Source organism: Neofelis nebulosa, chromosome 16 (genome assembly GCF_028018385.1).
Source record: "Neofelis nebulosa isolate mNeoNeb1 chromosome 16, mNeoNeb1.pri, whole genome shotgun sequence".
NCBI lineage: Eukaryota > Metazoa > Chordata > Mammalia > Carnivora > Felidae > Neofelis > Neofelis nebulosa.
The window spans coordinates 6,207,740-6,230,268 of record NC_080797.1 but is presented as its reverse complement, the minus strand read 5'-3'; the positions used below and the strand labels follow the sequence as shown (position 1 = coordinate 6,230,268).

The 22,529-nt window shown below is 42.2% G+C and overlaps 1 protein-coding gene across 3 annotated transcripts in view; it reads right to left on the bottom strand.

Annotated features, from left to right (window-relative positions):
• The window catches only part of MAP2K4 (mitogen-activated protein kinase kinase 4), a 138,063-nt gene that overhangs the window by 26,680 nt on the left and 88,854 nt on the right, over positions 1-22,529 (bottom strand). For all 3 annotated transcript variants that reach the window (XM_058704823.1, XM_058704824.1, XM_058704825.1), the window contains 3 exons: positions 13,452-13,571; positions 11,071-11,122; positions 7,243-7,370 (listed from right to left, as the gene is read on the bottom strand). In XM_058704823.1, coding sequence (XP_058560806.1) covers positions 7,243-7,370; positions 11,071-11,122; positions 13,452-13,571 — 300 coding nt within the window. The remainder of the gene's footprint in view (positions 1-7,242; positions 7,371-11,070; positions 11,123-13,451; positions 13,572-22,529) is intronic.

Below are 22,529 nucleotides of genomic sequence, written 5' to 3'. Positions count from 1 at the left end.
CTCTGCCCCTCCCCCGTTCATGCTCTGTCTCTCTCTGTCCCAAAAATAAATAAAAAACGTTGAAAAAAAAATTTAAAAAAAAAAAAAAAAAAAAAAAAAGTGCTGATTTGAAGGGGCACATGCACCCCAATGTTTATAGCAGTGCTACCAAAAATAGGCAAATTATGCGAAGGGCCCGAATGTCCATCAACTGATGAAGGGATAAAGAAGATATGGTATGTGTTTGTATACACACACACACACACACACACACACACACACACACACACACAATGGAACACTACTCGGTGATGAAAAAGATTGAAATCTTGCCATTTGCAATAATGTGGATGGAAGTGGAGGGTGTTATGCTAAGCAAAATAAGTCAGAGAGAGACAGATATTGTAGGATTTCACTTATATGTGGAATTTGAGAAACAGATGAACATAGGGGAAGGGAAGGAAACATAAGATAAAAACAGAGAGGAAGGCAAACCATGAGATTCTTAAATACAGAGAACAAACTGAGGGTTCCTGGTGGGTGTTGGGGGGGGGAGAATGGGCTAAATGGGTGATGGACATTAAGGAGGGCACTTGCTGGGATGTGCACTGGGTGTTATATGTAAGTGATGAATCACTGGGTTCTACTCCTAAAGTCAAGGTTACACTGTAACCTTGAATGGGGGGGGGGGGAATCTTTACTATATTTAAAATTAGAGTAGGGGCGCCTGGGTGGCGCAGTCGGTTAAGCGTCCGACTTCAGCCAGGTCACGATCTCGCGGTCCGTGAGTTCGAGCCCCGCGTCAGGCTCTGGGCCGATGGCTCGGAGCCTGGAGCCTGTTTCCGATTCTGTGTCTCCCTCTCTCTCTGCCCCTCCCCCGTTCATGCTCTGTCTCTCTCTGTCCCAAAAATAAATAAAAAATGTTGAAAAAAAAAAAATTTAAAATTAGAGTAAAAAGGTCTTCTTAGAAGAAAACCATCATGGACTTAACACCCAAGATTACGCAGGGGCAGGGGGAGGATGGGGGGGGGGAGGAGTTGTTACCTAACATTCAGAAATAAGCCTTCAAACCGCTACAGAAAGAGCACTGGTTGCTCAACCACAAATCCCCATGTTCAAAGGTGACAGCAGGGTAGCCCATGGACAGTTGTTTCCTAAGCTTGATTTCTATGAAGTCACAATTCTCCAGGACTGGGTGCACCAGCCGCAGTCTCAGTACTGACTCAAACAACGGCGGCCTTCCATTGGTTTTGAAACAGCTTTCCTGAGATGGAATCCATACACCATCCCACCCACCCATTTGAAGCACTCGATTCACGGGTTGCTCATGTATTCCCAGAGCTGCTCGACCATGACCGAGGTCACTTGTAGAACCTTCCCCCCGCCCCGCACTTCTTGCCATCGCCACCTCACGGTACCACAACTACCCCCCACACCAGACCTACTAATCTACTTTCTGTCCCTACGGGTTTCCTTTTTCTGCACTTACGTATAAATGGAACCATACAGCATGTAATCTTTTATAACTGGCTTCTGCCACTTGGTGTAATGTCTTCAAGGTTTATCCATATCGTAGCACGTGTCAGTATTTCATTTTGGTTTGAGACGGGACACGAGTCCACTAGTCCACCCAGACCACATTTTGTGTGCCCATTCACCCACTGGGGCACATGTGGGTTATTTCTGCCTTTTGGGTATTACACATTCATGTCGTTATGTGCTGCAAACATTCATGTGCAAGTTTTATGGACGTGGGCTTTCATTGCTGTCAGGGATATACCTGGGAGTCCAGTTTACTGTAACTTCTGCGCTGAAATGTTTGAGGACCTGCCAGGATCTTCTTCCAAAGTGGCCGTATCATCTTACTCTCCCACCAACAGCGCATGACGGCTCCAAGTTCTCCACACCTTCATTAACACTTATTAGTATCTGACTTGGGGATTCTGGCCATCCTAGTGGATGTGTGGGGCGGGGCCTCACTGTGGTTTGAAGTCTTCAATTTTTAAACCAGGAAGAACTGGAATGTGACGGATTGATAAGCCGTCAAAGCAATAGCTAACGACCCCGAAGAAAATTTATTTTTTTCCCGACTGAAAAGCCTAACTGAGACCGTTACATCCTTAACAACACTCCTGAATAAACTGCTTTCCGGTTATTAACAGGCAAGCCACAAAATAAAGTGGGTTCCACTGACAAATATCAGGGGAATGCTAAGTTTAGAAAAGCTGTTTCTTCATTGAGATTTTTCTCAGCATTTTTAATTAGTGTGCTAACATACATGATGTATCTAAACCCTTAAAATAGCATACAGTGATTCCCAGTCATTGGGTCCCAGAACGCTTTTTTTTTTTTTTTTTTAATTTTTTTTTCAACGTTTTTTTATTTATTTTTGGGACAGAGAGAGACAGAGCATGAACGGGGGAGGGGCAGAGAGAGAGGGAGACACAGAATCCGAAACAGGCTCCAGGCTCCGAGCCATCGGCCCAGAGCCTGACGCGGGGCTTGAACTCACGGACCGCGAGATCGTGACCCGGCTGAAGTCGGACGCTTAACCGACTGCGCCACCCAGGTGCCCCATCCAGAACGCTTTTTTGACAAACTGCCCATGTCATCCAGATGCAAACTTTTTAAAAAGCCACTCTACACAGTCTCCCAGTTTTCTGAACAGGATGAGTGTTCAGAACATGGCCTTCATTGAAAGTGATACATAGACTGACAACAGCGAAAACGGCAGAGCAGGCAACTCCAAGGTGCATCCTTCCAAAGAAACATGAAAAAATAAAGCAAAAACATAACCAACCTTGTCAGAATTCTGGGGTTAAAGAATCAAAAGTTCATAGGAACCAGGGGTGCCCGGGTGGCCCAGTCAGGTAAGCATCCAACTTCAGCTCAGGTATGATCTCACAGTTCGTGAGTCCGAGGCCCACATCGGGCTCCATGCGGACAGCTCAGAGCCTGGAGCCTGCTTCAGACTCTGGGTCTCCCTCTCTCTCTGCCCCCCACCCCCGCTCATGCTCGCTCGCTCTCTCTCTCTCTCTCTCTCTCTCTCTCTGCCCCTCCCCAACTTATGCTCTCTCTTTCTCAAAAATAAATGAATAAACATATTTTTAAAAAGTTATAGCAACCAAGCAAACAATGAATCAAGAAAATCCAACTCGAAAATGATGAGAAACCTCTGCAGCATTGCTACTTGACCTTGCCCCAGTCCTCGCTCCAGCTCAAAAGCTGTCTTACAGACGGCAGATCCCCGGTATCAGACCCTAGACTCTGGGTCCAGAGGGAAGAGGAAGCAGAGCAGACCTTAATCAAGAAGAAGTGAGTTGGTCTGTTCCAACCTGTCCGGGGAGCGATGGAGAATGGGCCGTGGGGCCTGCCTTTGTCCTGCCCGGCTGGGGACTCACTCACGGCACAACGTCAGAGGATGTGCCTCAAAAACACTGTAAGGCAAACACATGACCTGCGGATGGCCGGTGCAGAAGATAAGGACTGAGACATACATGAGACCCCCAGAAATGTGGCAGGAAAAGTAGACGTTTCTTTGGAAAATGAAGCCATTCACACTGCCCTGTGCATGCTGGGAAGTTTAGAAAGCCAGGTGCATGCCCGGTGGGGGACCCGCACTCAGAAAGACCAGAGGACTAAAGCTGTAACCTCTGGCTGCTCTACAGGCCAAGGGCAGGTAGGAAGTGAAAGGGAAAGCAGATATGTGAATGGAGGGGCTGAGCATGGGAGGGGAGGCCCCGGCACAAAAGCCATCTGCAAGGGCTCCAGGAGTTATGTGGGTTTCCTTCCCTTTGTTCTCTTTATGGATTGTTTTTTCTTTTCTTTTTGGATACTGGTATCCAAAAGGAAACAAGTAAAACAAAAAACTAAGGAAAACAAAAAACGAAACTGTCAAAACATTAGCTGAACACAAGCTAGGAAAAGAAACATCAGAGACCACAGGATTTATTATACGGGCTTTTTCTTTTTAATTTTTTTAATGTTTATTTATTTTTGAGAGAGACAGACAGACAGACAGTGTAGCAGGGGAGGGGCAGAGAGAGAGGGACACACAGAATCCGAAGCAGGCTCCAGGCTCTGAGCTGTCAGCACAGAGCCTGACTCAGGGCTCGAACTCACAAACCACAAGATCATGACCTAAGCCGAAGTCAGACGCTTAACCGACTGAGCCACCCAGGCAGCCCCATTACACAGATGTTAAGACTTTAGAGAAAAAAAAAAAAAATCACTAAAGAAACAGCTACGTCTCATAGTAAGGAACAAAACAAACCATGAGGAGAGGGGAAGAATCTGGGTTCCAGAATCACCATGTTATAATACTCAAAATGTCCAGTTTTTCACATACACAAAAATACAAAGCATGCAAAGAAAATGCCTGAAACTAACCACAAGGAACCGATAATCAGACAAATCCAGAATGTGGGACATTCCTGGGAAATGTGTGCATGAAGTACGTATTAGATGATAATATGAAATACTTGCTAATCATTTAAGGTTTATGTTTTGGGTGTGGTGATGACATTGTGGTTATGAAGAAAAGTGCACTTTTTGGGGGAGATTTGCGCAGAAGTGTTTAGAATGAGATTCATCAGCCACATACTTTCAAATGCTCCAGGGCACATACATACATGTGTATCTGTATCTATGTTTATGCACATCTAGATGAGGAGACGGGGAGGCTGCAAAATGTTAACTATTGGTTTATGGAAACGTTTGTGCTTCAACTCTACATTTTATACACTTTTGATGATATTAAATAATCTAGAAAGATGGGGCTTGATTGAGCGTCCGACTTCAGCTCAGGTCATAATCTTGCAGTTTGTGGGCTCGAGCCCCACTTTGGGCTTGCTCCCATCAGCCTGTCAGCACAGAGCCTGCTTGGGATCCTCTACCCCCCTCTCTCTGCTCCTTCCCCAAAATAAATAATTATTTAAAAAAAAAAAAATCTAAAAAGCAATCACAATTCCTATAGATCAAAGATAAAATAATAAATCTTAAATAAAAAGACAAGCTATGGGGTGCCTGGGTGGCTCTGTCGGTTTGAGCATCTGACTTTGGCTCAGGTCATGATCTTGCAGTTCATGAGTTCAAGTCCCGTGTGGGGCTGACATCTCGGAGCCTGGAGCCTGCTTCGGATTCTGTGTCTCCCTCTTGCTGTCTGTTCCTCCCCTGTTCACCCTCTATCTCTATCTGTCTCTCAAAAATAAACATTAAAAAACAACAAAAAAAGACAAGATACATTTCTGATACCTGATGTAAAGATGCATCAAGGAAGAGTCAAGCCACCTTAAGGCTTGTAATAAAGTTAATGTGGACCACACTCCTGCCCATCTACAGGCCTCACAAGACTCAAGTGGACAGAAGCATTTCATTTAGTCCAGGAAGGATTAAAGGCGGAGAAGTTTATGATCTGCCTGCTGACTCCAGAGCTGAAGAAGCTTAGCAGGAAATGAAAAGCAGTGCAGTTCCTGGGCCTGTGAGCCCTATTTCCACACAAAGACTCAAAGTCTCCTTCTTTCTTAAAAGTCACCTAAGTACAGGGGCGCCTGGATGGCTCAGTGGGTTGAGCCTCCGACTTCAGCTCAGGTCATGATCTCACAGCTTGTGGGTTTGGGCCCCGTGTCAGGCTCTGTGCTGATGGCTCGGAGCCTGGAGCCTGCTTTGGATTCTGTGTCTCCCTGTCTCTCTGCCCCTCCCTGGCTCATGCTCTGTCTCTCTCTCAAAAATAAATAAACATTAAAAAAAAAAAAAAAAGTCACCTGAGTACAAACATTCAGCTTCAGCTGCGCTGCAATTACCTTTTTAAAACCTGCATAAATTAAACAGGGGCTCCTGGGTGGCTCAGCCAGTTAAGCGTCTGACTTCAACTTAGGTCATGATCTTGCCATTCAGAGTTCGAGCCCCGCATCAGACTCTGTGCTGACAGCTCGGAGCCTGGAGCCTGCTTTGGATTCTGTGTCTCCCTCTCTCTCTGACCCTCCCCCACTCATTCTCTCTCTCTCTCTCTCTCTCTCTCTCTCTCCCTCCCTCCCCTTCTCTCTCTCTCTCAAAAATAAACATTAAAGAAATTTTTAACTATCTTTAAAAAAATTTTTTTTTCATCAGTGTTACACAGCAAAGGTACTCAGTCAACCTTAGTGCTGTGACAAGCCCGAAAAATGAAGGTGGCAGTTTCTAGTTAATTCTCAGGGCATCATTACGAAATGTGTAAATTATATGAATTCGCAAATGCTCAGTCATTGATATGTTTTATTTCCTACTTTTGAAATTGCTCCATTCATCTCTAATTATCATGATGAATGCAAGATCTTCCAAATGTTCCCAATAATCTGCCTGCCCAGCCAACATCTACAAAGCCCAAACTGCAAATGAAGATCTCTTTTTGCACACACACACACACACACACACACACACACACAAGTCCGTAAAGACTGCGGCCAAAGCTGCTAAATGGAATGAGTCAATACTCTGCACACCCACATGCCACCACTTTCGAGCAGCATGCTGGTCCCCAAAGAACCACGGCCATATTAAAGAAGACACCAACACCTAGGGGAAGCGCTTTAAACACAGACACTAAATTTCCAATCAAATACAGATGAAAATCCAGCCTGTAGGAACAGTATATGCATACATACAGGGGTAAGGTGAGTGTGAACCATGTGGTGAGTCTGGCCAGTGTAAGTCCGGCTCCGAGGACAAACAGGATCTAAGTTGGCAAATGCCCAAGACCTCTAGCCTTGAATTTGTCAGCGTGCTTCATCCACCTCCAAAGAAGGGACCAACAATATTCAGAACACAGCCTCAGATTCTTCCAGACACTGTGAGCTCTGTTAGGAACTCTGGGAACTCCAGTCCCCCATTTTTCTCCAACTGGAAGAAAAGCATCACTGAGTGGCCCAGGACACTTTCTCCATGTGTTAACGGATGATGTGGACACAAGATCCATAGTATCCCTGACCCTACAATGTTATCTACGACAGTCAAGAGAGCATAGGGGGTGCTGGAAACAGAGAGGCCTTCTGAGAACCACCTGGGGGTTAGTGGAATAGAGGAAGACAAGGAAACAGGAATTCACTGGGACAATTTCATAGTTCCATGGAGAAGCTAGAACCTGAATTTGGCCCTTAGGGAAGAGGAAAATATTCTAGTATGGTAAAACTGCTGACCAGTGTCAGACCCCTGAGAAGGAGAGCACCAAAGGGCAGGGGATCTCGGGGCAAAGACCACCAAGCAGGAAGATCTGGCCTTCACACTTACTGCCATGTATGGCCTACACCCGGCATCTCTTGTCTTGGCAATGGAGTCCACCAGCTGTCCACTGATGCCAAAGTCACAGAGCTTAATATTCCCACTCCTGTCCAGAAGAATATTGGAAGGTTTGATATCTGCAAGGGAGAGAGAGAGGTCATTCCGCATACAAGTGAACGGTCAAATGAGCTATATTCTAAAGCACATTAAGCAAAATTACTGAAAAACTTTAGACAATGCAAGTGATCAAGTCCTTAAAATTCAGGTATTTAAAAGGAGGAAAATGAGGAAAGAACACTCTGAATGTCAATGCTTACAAATGCAGGCTCAGAAATGTGTCACCGTAAATGTAGGCATTCTATAATGCTTTCTTTGTTTATATCAAAAGACTTACATTCATTTACCTGTTTCAAATTCATTACTTACTGGTCAAAATACAAAGAATGAATTTAACCTACAAGAGCAAATCAAGCTACCTTACAGGATGGCAAAGACTATCCACCCACATGCAAACTATGCAAATTACACAGCCACAATTTAGTTATAAGGTCAAGCTTCATCTAACTTAGAAAAGTATCCAACCCAGTCCACCTCAAAACCACAGCTTTTGGACCAAAGAAGCAAAGACTCAAAATCTGGGTCCAAAATTCACAATGTGACCTGGGGCAAGCTAGTCGACTCTCTCAGCAGCCACAACTTCCTCATCTACCAAACGAAAATAATCATTAATTCGCAGGGCTCTGGACATGAAAACACCGGATGCAGTACCTGAACTTTATTTGTACTCAATAAATGATACGTATCCACTTAGTAATTATTCCTCCTTGAGAGATTTTTCTGACCTTAGCTGACTTCATCAAGTTTCCCCCCGACTAATCCTTTGAGTCATCCTTGAGAAGCCAGATTCATTCATTGTCACCCCTTCCAAGGTGTGTGTCTGCTGTCCTGTAAATTTGAGAAAGCCAAATCCCTTCCATTTGGTTCTCTGAGCTTTATGGTCTTGCCAAACTGGCCCCTGGATTTTCACCCCTTCCTCACGGACAATGAACTCACTGCCGGAATGTGCTAGACCCACTGTCTGGCCAATTCTCCCCCTTTGCTCACTAATTCTCTATCCCTGTCTCAATGCTTCTATCCATTGCATTATCACTATCAAATCTCAAGGAATAAAAAGCAAGGATAAAAAAGATGAGATACAAAAAATATCTGTCTATAACTCAGAAGGAGAGCTACAGAAAAGTCCAGAAAAGGTCTCTTACCAGCACTGACAAGGCTGACGCCTATCAAACGTCCATCCTAACCAGCCCATCCCTTCTAACGGAATCTACATTTGATTTTATTGAGGCATCTATCCTCCTCTGTGTACCTCTAACCACACCTCCCAAACTGGGGCCTGACTGGTCCAAACTTATCAGGGTCGTTCCTCGCCAGCAACCAGTTGAGGCAAGGGCATGGCCAATTCTGGTGAATGAGACGAGAGAAAACACTGGAGAGAGAGAAGGAAGACTTCCCAGCTCCTAAAATAGCCAAACGGGAAGAGAAAGAGCTTCTCCAAGAGGCTGTCACATCCACATATGACGCTGGGGACTTGCTGTGGCAGTTAGCACCCTGAGGACGCAGCCAACATGTTAAGAAGGGTGGAGTCAAAAGAAGGTAACTTGAACCCTAAACATACTGGGCTTGGAGCCACCCTACCCTTCGACTTGTCAGGACAGATGGTGAATTTGCTTGAAGTTTAAGGCAGTTATCAGGATTTTCTGTTACTCATAACCAAAAGCACTCTTAACTACAGCAAAAAAGCTAACTGATCATAATGGATAAGAAAAAAAGAGACTTGGGGCTGGGACTTGGAGCCTGGGTGGCTCGGTCGGTTGAGCGTCCGACTTCAGCTCAGGTCATGATCTCGCAACCTGTGGGTTCGAGCCCTGCGTCAGGCCCTGTGCTGACAGCTCAGAGCCTGGAGTCTGCTTCAGATTCTGAGTCTCCCTCTCTCTGCCCCTTCCCCACTCATGCTCTGTGTGTGTCTTGCTCTCTCAAAAGTAAAATTAAAAAAAAAAAATCAAAGAAAAAAGAGACTGCTATAAACTCATCATTTCATTTATTAATAGGAAAACCGAAGTTATTTTTGAAGCTTTTCCCATTCATTCAGCTACTCCTCTCGTTCAGCTACTCCTCTGGCACTGTCTTAGTGCTTCACTGTGATTGGCGAGTATCCTCGAGGTAACTGTTAAATGCCCTAAAGGGGATACTCTCATAGGCGCAAAATACAGCCAAAAAACAAAAAACAAAAAAAAAAACCCAAAACGAGAATGAGATGAACAAGAACAAAATAATTTTGGTTAGCGATCTAACCCTACATGATTTTAGGCCAAAAGAGGAAATAAGAAGCCTACCTCCTATTATTTTTTAACAAACATTAAGCCACGCAAAATTATTCCTGATAATACAACATATGCTGATGTTCAAGGTTAACTAATTGCAGCGGTCCTGAGTCAACGCCAAATGAAAGTGACTTAAACAAATGCCCCAATTGTTAATTTCTTTAAGCACTAGACACCATGTTTCCTAGAGTGCAAGGTTTTCCACTGTTCTGAATACGACCTTCTACTTTGTGCCCTATTTACTGTTCGGCTGAACCACACAGTGCCATGTACTGTCCTGGATTTGTCCGTGACAAGTTTCGTGAGGAGAGTGACCTTGGCTACTTCTTCAAAGCCACCACCACACGGCCCTGAGTCTAGCATAGTAATAAATAGAGCAACTGTGAAATCTGTTTGCTGAATTAATTTCGTGATTCCCCCCGACTTCCAATAAATCTACATCAAATGTTTACATTTGGACCTGTGTCTAACAAGGCCAAGATCACTGTTCATGCAAATACAAATGCTTTAGATGAATTTCAATGTACAGTAACAATCAAAGCATCTCTCTCTCTTTTCAAAAAAATCTTCTAAAGTAAAGAAGAAACACCTGAAAGGGACAGTAACATGACTTTAAAATGCTCCAGAGGGTCGAGGGGCCTGAGTTGCTCAGTCGGTTTAGCGTCTGACTTCGGCTCAGGTCATAATCTCGCAGTTCGTGGGTTTGAGCCCCACGTCAGGTTCTATGCTGACAGCTCAGAGACTGGAGCCTGCTTCAGATTCTGTGTCTCCCTCTCTCTCTGCCTCTCCCCGTCTTGCGCTCTCTTTCTCTCTTGCTCAAAAATAAACATTAAAAAAAAAAAACCTTTTTTTTTAATGCTCAAGGGGGGCACCTGGGTGGTTCAGTCAGTTGAGCATCCAGCTTCAGTTCAGGTCATGATCTCACAGCTTGTGGGTTCAAGCCCCACGTCGGGCTCTGTGTCTTCCTCTCTCTGCCCCTCCCCTGCTCATGCTCCCTCTCTGTCTCTCTCTCTCTCTCTCTCAAAAATAAGCATAAATACATACATACATATGTAAAAATAAAATGCTCAAGGTACCATCCTCCAAATCATTTGAATGTCCCCAGGGCCATCTTCCTGCCCATTTGTATACACAGAGAAACATTATCTATCAAGCAAATGAATAACTGTTTTTCAAATAAGAGTACTAAAAACTTGCAGCAAAATCTATTTCAATTTCTAAACTCAATATATGAATAAGCTAAGCTGAAATTTATAGAATCCCAAAGGAAAAAATACCTTAAATTAATAAAGTTTTAGGGAAAAAATAACAATAGTGTTAGGATACATACGTTTTGCTAAAAACACAAGTATTTCAGGAAAGCTTATACAGTGACACTGTAATTTTCAATAATGTTTTCCTATTAAGGAAATTTTATAGATTAATTTCTAATCTATAAAAAATAATTCCTACCCACCTCTGTGAATGATTTTCAAGTTTTCTTTTAAGTGGTTTAGTGCTTTCACAGTCTGGGGAGAAAAAGCAAAGATGAGAGAAGTAATATCCTTTTAATCAAAAAGCATGCAGTTCATCACAGCCCCGGAAGCCCTTTACATTCTTTTAGGCTCCATTATTTCAATATTCTGTCCACTTCTTGTGTTAAGTGAAAATGCTACATGATCATTTTAGATCTGAAAACTTACTTGCTTTTACATGCTGGTCCCCAGTAATGAAAAGAACCCAATAACTTATAATTTTTCAGTAAGTCATTACAAAGTTGTACATTTCTCGTACCTTCAAACTTTTAAGAATGGAAATATTCCATACAAGAGAGTCCATATAGTCTGGTTCTGTTATGACCTCTAATTTAAATTAAGTTTTTCCAAATTTCCTCGGTGTCTACTAATTAATTACTCATTCCCCTTCACTCGGTGCAAAGCCTTCAAAGTCATTTTCGCAGAGCCAAAGTATCTCTGCTCAACCTCTATTGCAATTTATTCAGAATTGACAATATTGTTTGATCACTGCTCAGAAAATCAGTCATTTCTTCAGGGATATAGGGAACAGGGACTTGAGTTAAAATTTCCACAGTCTCCAACTAAAAGAGGCCTAAAGGACAGGCCAACCATTTGCTATCAAAAGGTCAAGTCTCTGCCCCATCAAGCTGCTGGGTGTCAGGAACGCAGAACTTGCAATGTTTGAAGCAGCTAAGCCTCTTGTGTTCATTCGGTTGTTAATGAGCAAGGAGAGATTTAACACCAAGTGATTTTAAATGTTGTGCTTAAGAGGAAGGATGATCACCAAGTCTGGAAACATAGGCAAACATGTAATAAATGATTTACTAGTGTTTCTATATTACATATACTGCATTATACAATAAAACAATTTTGTCTCTGTTTCCCAACTTCACGGCCACCCTGGTACATGTCGGTCAAGAGCAGGATTCTGGGATGGGGCTGCCTGGGCCTTAAATCATTCACCATCTACAACTGTATGAGATTCAGAGCAAATTAACTACTTAACGTCTACAGGCTCCAGATCTGTCATGTGTAAAAAGGGGGCTACACTATTTACCACAGAGAATTACTACGAAGAGAAAATGTCGAAAGATCTTGGCCTGACACAAAACAAACATTCAATAACCATTAGCTATTATCATTATTCTACTACTGTTGCATTATAACTGCTATGAATACTGGGTTTGGTATACTGGAGAGATGACAAAATTTCATTTATCTTCCCAAAAATAAGTTTCTAGTGTAATTCAGCTTCTTTTTATAAAACCATATGAAAGGGTGTATAACTTAACCTTTAGCTCATAAAATATTTAAATTTATGAATCAATTTAGCTAAATAAATTAAAATATTAACGAGACCCATGGATCTCAAGGTTTCGATGATTAGCGTTTAATCTGATTTTTAAAATTCCAATTATACACACACACCTTTCATGACTAAAATACAGATCAGAAACTGCCCATATATTTTTACATTAACCCTTAAGGATAAAACGGGATGAGTTGGCAGTTAGCAGGTAGACTATACCGAAAATAGAGGATGCAGGAAAGGAAGAGGTGGGAAATTACTCGCGTCCGGAATATCTACCTTACAAATCCCTAGAAAACTTATTTTGCACATTCACTAACCTAAGTCGTGTCGTTAGCTGAGATTCTTACGGGTTTCTGAGAGTCTTACTAATTTTACCCTACTGAAAAGGATTCCGTGGACAACTTTGGTCAACTGAAAGATTCAGAGCAAGAAAGAAAATGGTGAGGAATTCACTTTCAAAACGACAAACACATATGTAAAAAAGCACCTGGCCTCTTTTTGGTAGTCTGGTGAAAGTGAACTGACCCAATTAGTAGCAATGCAGGTTACTGAAATTGCTAGGCAAAAATTTAAATAGTTTAGAGTGGGCAGCTCAAAACGTAAACCACAGGAAATATGCTTTGTTTAAGAGTTTCAGTGTAAGGGACTTCAAGGGAACTGCTGTAATTCTGATTAATTCAGAGACAATGGTGAGAATATAACCGATTTAAAAGTAGGAAAAGCAACAGGGCTAAAAAGGAGCAGAAAATTTCTTCTGGTCCTATTTACAGCACAATGTATTATGGTTCATTGTGATTTTAATGAACAGAGTATTACAGTTTTTACATAGAATATATTTTGAAAATTGTTTCTTAGGACTTGTATTAGTTACCCCACAGAAGTGACTGTGTCTCTTTTCCTATTACAAATGATTTTCCAGGAAGGTCAAAACCATTCTGTGAAGGACATTCAGATATGGACATTCAAAACCCCGACAGCATCTTTACAGAAGTATAGACGGAATGAACAATTTGAAAACCAGGTACTTACTGCTAAAGTGATTTTGCCTAAAATTTCTTCTGGAATAACATCATCTAATACACTATATACATATTTGTAAAACTTATCAAACGAGGTAGACATGAGTTCCATACAGATCCAACAGTCACCCTATAAAATAACAAATATCTGTTATTCCTTTACATCTCAGGATTAAGTACCATGTTTCCTTTACTTAAAATAGAAATACAATGAGAGAAAAAGCAACTAGCAGTCATTTCTGGTTCCTCCTTAAAGCCCTGGGCAGAAGAGTCCCCTCCTCTGTAAACCCAAACCTATTTGCCCAACGTCCCCGCTCTTAATTATAAAGACGGGGATGGTCTTACAGGGAAACTTCTGTGCTTTCACGAAGAGTTCCAATTTTCCCCTAATTAAATACAGGTATGGGAAATATGTGGGAAACTGCTCGTTGTCGCTAACAAAGAAAATCGATGACAGTAATCTGGAGGCTCTAGGGTTCGTGGGAGGTCTGCATGAGAACACACAAGACGTAGGCAGACACCACGGGGATAGCGCTCTAAGAGGACGTTTCACATGAACGCGGACTACAGAGGACCTTGCGAGAAGGAGAACAGCTACTGGGATGATGACGATTCTGCGTGTTGTTAGGAATTTGTGGACCAGCTGCATCCTGGCAGATTTGCTACCACTCAGCTCCTACCTGGATTGGTTACGTAGGAGATTAATGCCCGAGAAAGCAAAACGGCTTGCCCAGAATAACAACGCCCATCAGTGACAGAGCCAGGAACAGGACCCAGTTTACTTAACTCCTGGCTCCCCTCAACACCTAAAAGCAAGGACCCTTCACGTACACACAGGAAGCATGCCCATGCTGTGATGGAGACTGAGACACATAACGGTGCCCTCACGACAGGAAGCACCACCTGCCAGAACTTACCTGGCTTCACGGAATTCTTACTTGTAAAACATATTTGACACAGCGAATTTCCACTTACGTTTTCTTAAAAACATTTTTTTTAATGTTTATTTGTTTTTGAGAGACAGAGAAAGACAGAGCGTGAGTGGAGGAGGGGCAGACAGAGAGGGAGACAGCAGAACCCGAAGCAGGCTGCAGGCTCCGAGCCGTGAGCACAGAGCCTGACGCAGGGCTCGAACCCACGGACTGTGAGATCATGCGTGACCCGAGCCTAGGTCGGACACTCAACCGACGGAGCCCCTCGACCTATACTTTCTTTCTTCTCTCTCTGTGGCTTTTTTTCTTTTGGGTGTTCTTACAGACTGCTGTTCACAAAGGGCTGAGTAGCACCCTTTGCCCGAAACAAACGCTCACATTTATTTTAATCTAAAGACACCATCTCAACAGATACACTAAAAAACTTTTTTTATTAGAGAGAGAGATAGCACACTGAACTCATCTACTTACAAGGAAGGAACCTAACAAGGAAGGAACCTAACTTCAGCAGTACAGCAAAGTGGAAAGATCACTGAAAGGCCTGACTTCTTACCCAGACTCCCCCACTTGTGCAAGCTTGGGCCCCCCTCTCCGTCCCTCATCTAGGAAACAGGGCTGCCCCGCCATCCTCAAGGGACTAGGATAGAATCGAATGGGTTCACATATGTAAAGTACAAAATAAAGTGTCCTGGCAGGTGCCAAACAGTGACAGTTAAAGAAATGAGAGGAGGAGGAGGAAGAAGCAGGGAAAAAGAGGAAGGCAACCAAGAGAGAAAGAGAGACACAGAAGAGGGGAAATAAAGGTAGGAAGGAAACTAGAAATGGGGGTGGGGGTAGCAATCAGCTCCAGACACAGAGAGATCTTGCGCTCGCTAAGCCACATAACCTAATGTAAACTTCTTATCTCTTCGGGCAGTTCCTTTTGACCATAACTGAGAATACGGAGGAGCAGCGGTGAGCTGCATTTAAAAATTTTTAAAAAGGTGAGGGGCGTGGGGGATGGTCTGAGGTGCCCCCAAAAGCAGCAACAGCAACATTACTTTCATGGTCAAGCACGAGACGGGACACTCACATGACTGAAATGTGAAAGTAGAAATTACTAAATATGGGTTTACAGAAAAGAAAAGTGAAGGATGATGAAAACCTGAACCACTGAGATCGAGATAAGTGTTCCTAGGGACGAGAACCAGATAAAACCAATGACATGCTTATATGCCTACAGTACCCACTCAGAAAATAAATTGTTTAAAAAGACACCACTCAAGGGGCGCCTGGGTGGCTCAGTCAGTTAAGCGTCCATCCGTCTTCGGCTCAGGTCGTGATCTCATGGTTTGTGAGTTCGAGTCCCACATTGGGCTCTGGGCTGACAGCTTGGAGCCTGGAGCCTGTTTCGGATTCTGTGTCTCCCTCTCTCTCTGCCCCTCCCCTGCTCACGCGCTCGCTCTCTCTCTCTCTCTCTCTCTCTCTTCTCAAAAATAAACATTAAAAAAATTTTTTTAGGGGCGCCTGGGTGGCGCAGTCAGTTAAGCGTCCGACTTCAGCCAGGTCACGATCTCGCGGTCTGTGAGTTCGAGCCCCGCGTCAGGCTCTGGGCTGATGGCTCGGAGCCTGGAGCCTGTTTCCGATTCTATGTCTCCCTCTCTCTCTGCCCCTCCCCCGTTCATGCTCTGTCTCTCTCTGTCCCAAAAGTAAATTAAAAAAAAAAAAAAAAAAAAGTTGAAAAAAAAAAAATTTAAAAAAAATTTAAAAAAAAAAAAAATTTTTTTAAAGACACCACTCACAATACAAAAACTATAAAGCACCTAGTAATGTATCTAACAAAAGAAGCAAAACATTGACGAAAACGCGTATAAAATTTGACTAAGGGACATAACAACTGACCAAAGAGAGACGCAAAGTGGAGCCTGGTCTACTAGACAAAGACTTTTTATAAAGCTGTGAAGCTGTCAAAATAAAAGACAGTGGTACTGATGCAGGGGGAAAAGTAAACAGACCAATACAACAGATTCAAAAGCCCATGCAACACATGGAAATATGAAGTATGATAGATGTAGCAAAGCAAAGAGTGGCAAAAGCATGGAATATTCAATGAATGTTGCTGGAACCAGTGGCCTTCCAGATGGAAAAGAGTTAAATTAGATCATTATCTCAGATCACTCACAAATAAAGATATAAAAATCCCAAATGGATTTTTTAGAAAGCAAAGGTTTAAACTTTTTTTTAAGTTTATTTATTTATTTACTGAGAGAGAGAGAGAGAGAGAGAGAGAGAGCGAGCGCACACACACTTGCAAGAGGGGGAGGGGCAGAGAGAAAGAGAGAGAATCCCAAGCAGACTCACCCTGACAGATGCAGGGCTCAAACTCAAGAAACTCGAGATCATGACATGAGCCAAAGCTGGATGCTTAACCGACTGAGCCACCCAGGTGCCCCTAAAACCTGTCCAGAAGAGGGGCGCCTGGGTGACTCAGTCGGTTAAGTGTCCCACTCTTGAGTTCGGCTCAGGTCATAATCTCACAGTTTATGAGATCAAGCCCCACATCGGGCTCTGTGCTGACAGTGCAGAGCCTGCCTGGGATTTTCTCTCTCCCTCTCTCTCTGCCCCTCCCCTGCTCGCTCGCTTGCTCTTTCTCTCTCTCTCTCTCTCTCTCTCTCTCTCTCTCTCTCTCTCTCTCTCCCTCCCTCCCTCCCTCAAAAATATATAAATAAGCATTAAAAAAAAAAAAAGATACCAATTCAAACTCACCCAATTGCCAAAAACAAAACATTTAGTAATACGAAATGTTAGCAATGAGGTCTGTGACAATAAATGTCTGTGACAATAAATGTCTTCCCCAACAACTACCCCCTCTTTGTTACATACAATGTGCCCAGCTGAAACGTTACATACAATGTGCCCAGCTGAAACCACGTTTCTCTGTCTTCTACACAGAGAAGGGCAGCCAACAAGATATCCACAAAAACAGTTGGCTGATGATTCCAGAATGGTCTTTTTGGTTCTCCCCTCTTCTCTTCCTTTGTATGGACATCACAGTTGAACTCTACAAGCCAACTTGAACCATAGGACAATCTTAACAATGTAAACCACAAACTCAGTAAGCCACTAACAGTTTCCAGTACTGACACCTGTATACAATTCCTGACAAGGAAATCTCATTCTTACTAGTAGGAACACAAGTTAGAACAACCACTGTGAAGAGAAATGTCACAATAGCCGCTAAGGTGGGAATAGTTCATATGATTTAACCTAGCAATTATATTTCTAGGTGTGTGCTATATGGAATCTGTAATCTAAGTTGTCAAGGAGAAATGCAAAAAGATGTTCATTTTTACACTGTTTTATAACTGCAAAAAATTAGAAACAACCTTTGTTGGGGATTATTGAAGAAATGTAAAAAATGGTATATTTAATCATTAGAATACTACATAGCAGTTAAGATAAATTAACCAAATCAGGGGTGCCTAGCTGGCTTAGTTGGTAGAACATGAAACTCTTGTTCTAGGGGTTGTGAGTTCAAGCCCCACATTGGGCATAGAGCCTACTAAAATATAAATAAATAATATAAAGTAATTAATGACCCAAATCTATATATTAAAGATCTATATTTATCTATATGGATGAATCTTGAAAACTATGGTAAATAAAAAATGCTATGAGGGATACATACAGGAAATTTCATTTATGTAAACTTTAAAAATACATACATCAATACTACACGTTATTTAGGGAAAGATACATATTGGAAAGCCTAAATAAAGAAGTTGAAAGAAATATTAACTCAACACAGTGTTTAAAACTGTAAAGTGAGAAGGAGATTAGGATGTGACCCTCAACCATAGCTATACTTTAAAAACAAATAAAGAGCGGGGTGCCTGGTGGCTCAGTTGGTTGAGTGTCCAACTTCAGCTCAGGTCATGATCTCACAGTCCGTGAGTTTGAGCCCCACGCTGGGCTCTGCACTGACAGCTCAGAGCCTGGAGCCTGTTTCAGATTCTGTGTCTCCCTCTCTCTCTGACCCTCCCCCATTCATGCTCTCTCTGTCTCAAAAATAAATAAATGTTAAAAAAAATTTTTTTAAGACAAATAAAGAGTAAATATGCACAAGTGCTAATCTGCAGTGTTGGGTACACTATAATTCCTTTTTATTTTTCAGTACGTTTGAAATATTTCATAGTTTAAAAAAAGCAAGAATTACCTTAAGAGACTAGACAAAGATGAGCATATTAAACCAAAACATGCAAAAAATAGGAAGGAAGAGTGATCATAATAAAAAAATTTTTACATAGAAAATAGAAAACCAGCGACGCCTGGGTGGCTCATTGGTTAAGTGTCCGACTTCGGCTCAGGTCATGATCTCGCGGTTTGTGAGTTCGAGCCCCGCGTCGGGCTCTGTGCTGATGGCTCAGAGCCTGGAGCCTGCTTCGGATTCTGTGTCTCCCTCTCTCTCTGCCCTTTCCCCACTCACACTCTGTCTCTCTCCTCTCTCCAAAATAAACATAAAAAAAAAAAAAAGAAAATAGAAAAATATAGAAAATTCTAATGACAGAAAATTAATGCAACTGAAAGCTGGCTCCCTGAAAGACTAATAAAACTGATAAATCTCTAGCCAGAGTCATCAGGAAAAAATAGAGAAGATGCAAATTATCTATTAAATTGCCAATTAATTTGACAATTCTGATGAAAGGGACAAATTTCTTCAGAGAAACAAAACTACCAAATGTCACTCAAGAAGAAATGGATAACTTGAATAGAGCTCTATCTTTGAAAGAAATTGTATTTGTAGTTAAAAATCTTCCCACAAGGAAAATTCTACATTCACATGGCTTCAGGGGTGGATTCTACCAAACATTTCCAGAAGAAATACCAATTCTCTACAAATTCTTCCAGAGAACTGCAGACAGGGACTACTTTCTAGCTCATTTTGTAAGGCTAGCTCAGATACACAGATACAAACCGATATGCTGATTCAAAAGCCAAAAACATTACAAGGAAACTACAGACCAGTATCTCTCAAGAACACAGGTATAAGACATCTAAATAACATTTTAGCAAACTCAATCCAACAATATGTTAAAAAGGTAACACATCATAATCAAGTGGATTTACCCTGGGAATGTAAGGTTGGTTTAACATATGAAAAGCAATCCATGTAACTTAGGATATGAAAAAAAGAATTTCTCTAACACCATACACAATCATCTTAAGGATGCAGAAAAAGAATGTGACAAAACTCTAACATCCATTCCTGATTAAAAAAAAAAAAATCTCAGCAAATTTGGGGTCCTTGGGTGGCTCAGTTGGTTGAGCATTCGACTTTGGCTCAGGTCATGATCTCATGGTTGGTAGGTTCAAGTCCCACATCGGGCTCTGTGCTGACAGCTTAGAGCCTGGAGCCTGCTTCAGATTCTGGGTCTCCCTCTCTCTACCCCTCCCCCCTTCATGCTCTCTCCCTCTCTCTCTCTCTCTCTCTCTCTCTCTCTCTCTCTCAAAATAAACAGACATTAAAAAAAAAAATACCTGGGGCACCTGGGTAGCTCAGTAGGTTGAGCGGCCAACTTCGGCTCAGGTCATGATCTCGCAGTCCATGAGCTCGAGCCCCGCGTCGGGCTCTGTGCTGACAGCTCAGAGTCTGGAGCCTGTTTCACATTCTGTGTCTCCCTCTCTCTCTGACCCTCCCCCGTTCATGCTCTGTCTCTGTCTCAAAAATAAATAAACGTTTAAAAAAAAAAAAAAAAAGCCCTCAGCAAGTAAGAAACAGAAGGGCACTTCCTCAACTTGATAAAGAACATCTACAAAAAACCTACAGCTAACATCACCCTTCCTGGTGAAACCCTGAGTGGTTCCTCCCTTAGATGAGAAACATTACAAGGATGTCTCCTCTCACTATTTCTATTCAACAGCGTACTAGAGGATCTAGCCAGTGCAATAAGGCAAGAAATACAGAAATAAATGCAACCCAAACTACAAAGAGGTAAACTCTCTTTGTTCACAGACAACGTGATAATCTACGTGGAAAATGTGAGGGAGTCTACAAAAAGCTACCAAAACTCACAAGTGAGTTTAACAAAGTTAGGGTAGCCAAGATAAACAAACAAAAATCAACCACATTTCTTTATATCAATCACAAAACAAGAAGAGACAAATTTCTTTAAAATATCATTTATTGGGGCGCCTGGGTGGCTCAGTCGGTTAAGCGGCCGACTTCGGCTCAGGTCATGATCTCGCGGCCCGTGAGTTCGAGCCCCGCGTCGGGCTCTGTGCTGACCGCTCAGAGCCTGGAGCCTGTTTCAGATTCTGTGTCTCCCTCTCGCTGACCCTCCCCTGTTCATGCTCTGTCTCTCTCTGTCTCAAAAATAAATAAAACGTTAAAAAAAAAAAAAAAAAAAAAATTTAAAATATCATTTATTGGGGTGCCTGGGTAGCTCAGTCGGACGAGCATCTGACTTTGGCTTAGGTCATGATCTCATGGTTTGTGAGTTGGAGCCCCACATTGGGCTCTGTGCTGACAGCTTGGAGCCTGAAGCCTGCTTCGGATTCTGGGTCTCATTCTCTCCCTGCTCCTCCCCCACTTGTGTTCTGTCTCTGTCTCTCAAAAATAAATAAATGTAAAAAAAAAATTTTTTTTGAAGATCATTTATTCAGCACCAAAAAATACTAAATACTTAAGGATAAACTCAACAACAAAAAAAGTGATAGGACTATAAAGTGAAACCTACAAATATTGCTGAGAAAAATTAATGTAAATAAATGAAGTAAAATATCAAGCAAATGAGTCATTACACTGGATGTCTTTAAAATATTGATACCTCTCCGACCTACAGATTTAGCTCAATCCCAATACATTTTTTCAAAAAAGGAACAAATTGGCCCACGTTGAAATTACAAACTTTCATCCTCCCAAAAAAATGCCATTACTAGTATAATGGCTAAGCCACAGATGAGGGAGCAAATATTTGCAATCCTTTATCTGACAACAAACCTGTATCCAGAATATGTATTTAAAACTCCCCAAAACTCAGTAAGAAACAAAAAAACAAGTTTTTAAAAAAATGGATAAAAGTCCAAAGAGAAACTTCATCAGAGGAGACATAAGGTTGATAAACAATCTCATGAAAGGTTGTTCAACATCATTAGCCACTAAAGAAACACAAATTTAAAACACAATGAGATTCCAGTATACACCAGCTAGAATGGCTAAAAATTAAAAAGGCAGACCATCCCCAGTGGTGGAAAAGATGTGGAAGAAAGAAAACTCTCATACATTACTTTTGAAGGTTGAAAATGGTACAGCTACTTTGGAAAATAGCTTTATAAAGTCAAACATTCATCTACCACATGATCCAGCCACTCCACTGCCAGGTATTTATTTCCCCAAGGGAAATGAAACCATGGGTCCCCCTCACAGACTTGTACACAGATGCTCACAGCAGCATTATTTGTAACAGTCAAAAACCAGAGGCAATCCAAAAGTCCCGCAGCGGGTATAAAGGGGTAAAACAACTATGGTGTATCCCCACAATGGAAGACCACTTCCACTACTCAGCAAAAAAAGGAACCAACTATTGCCACACACCACAACAGGAATTGCAAATAATTATGCAGAGTGAAGAAAGACAACACATACCTACTGTAGGACTCTACTTATGCAAAATTCTAGAAAAGGCACATTCATCTATAGTGGCAGAAAGCTGCACGGTGGCAGAAGGGACGTGTGTGTGTGTGTGTTACATACAGGGCACAAGGAAATGTGTGAGTGATGGAAATGTCCATTATCTTTTTTTTTTTAAGTTTATTTATTTTGAGAGAAAGAGAGAGCAGGGGAGGGGCAGAGAGAGAGAGAGAGAGAGAGAGAGAGAGAGAGAGAGAAAATCCCAAGCTATCTCCACACTGTCAGTGCAGAGCCCGACATGGGGCTTGACCTCACAAATCCTTAGATCACACACGACCTGAGCCGAAATCAAGAGTCGGACACTTAACCAACTGAGCCACCCAGGCACCCCGGAAATGTCCAGTTATCTTGATTACGGTGATAATCCTACAGATGAATACACTTGTTCACACATATGAAACTGTGCACTTTAAATATGTGCATTTTAGTGTATGTCCCTTCCATCTCCATAAGGCTGTACTTAAAACTTGCAAGCGAGAAGGAAAGG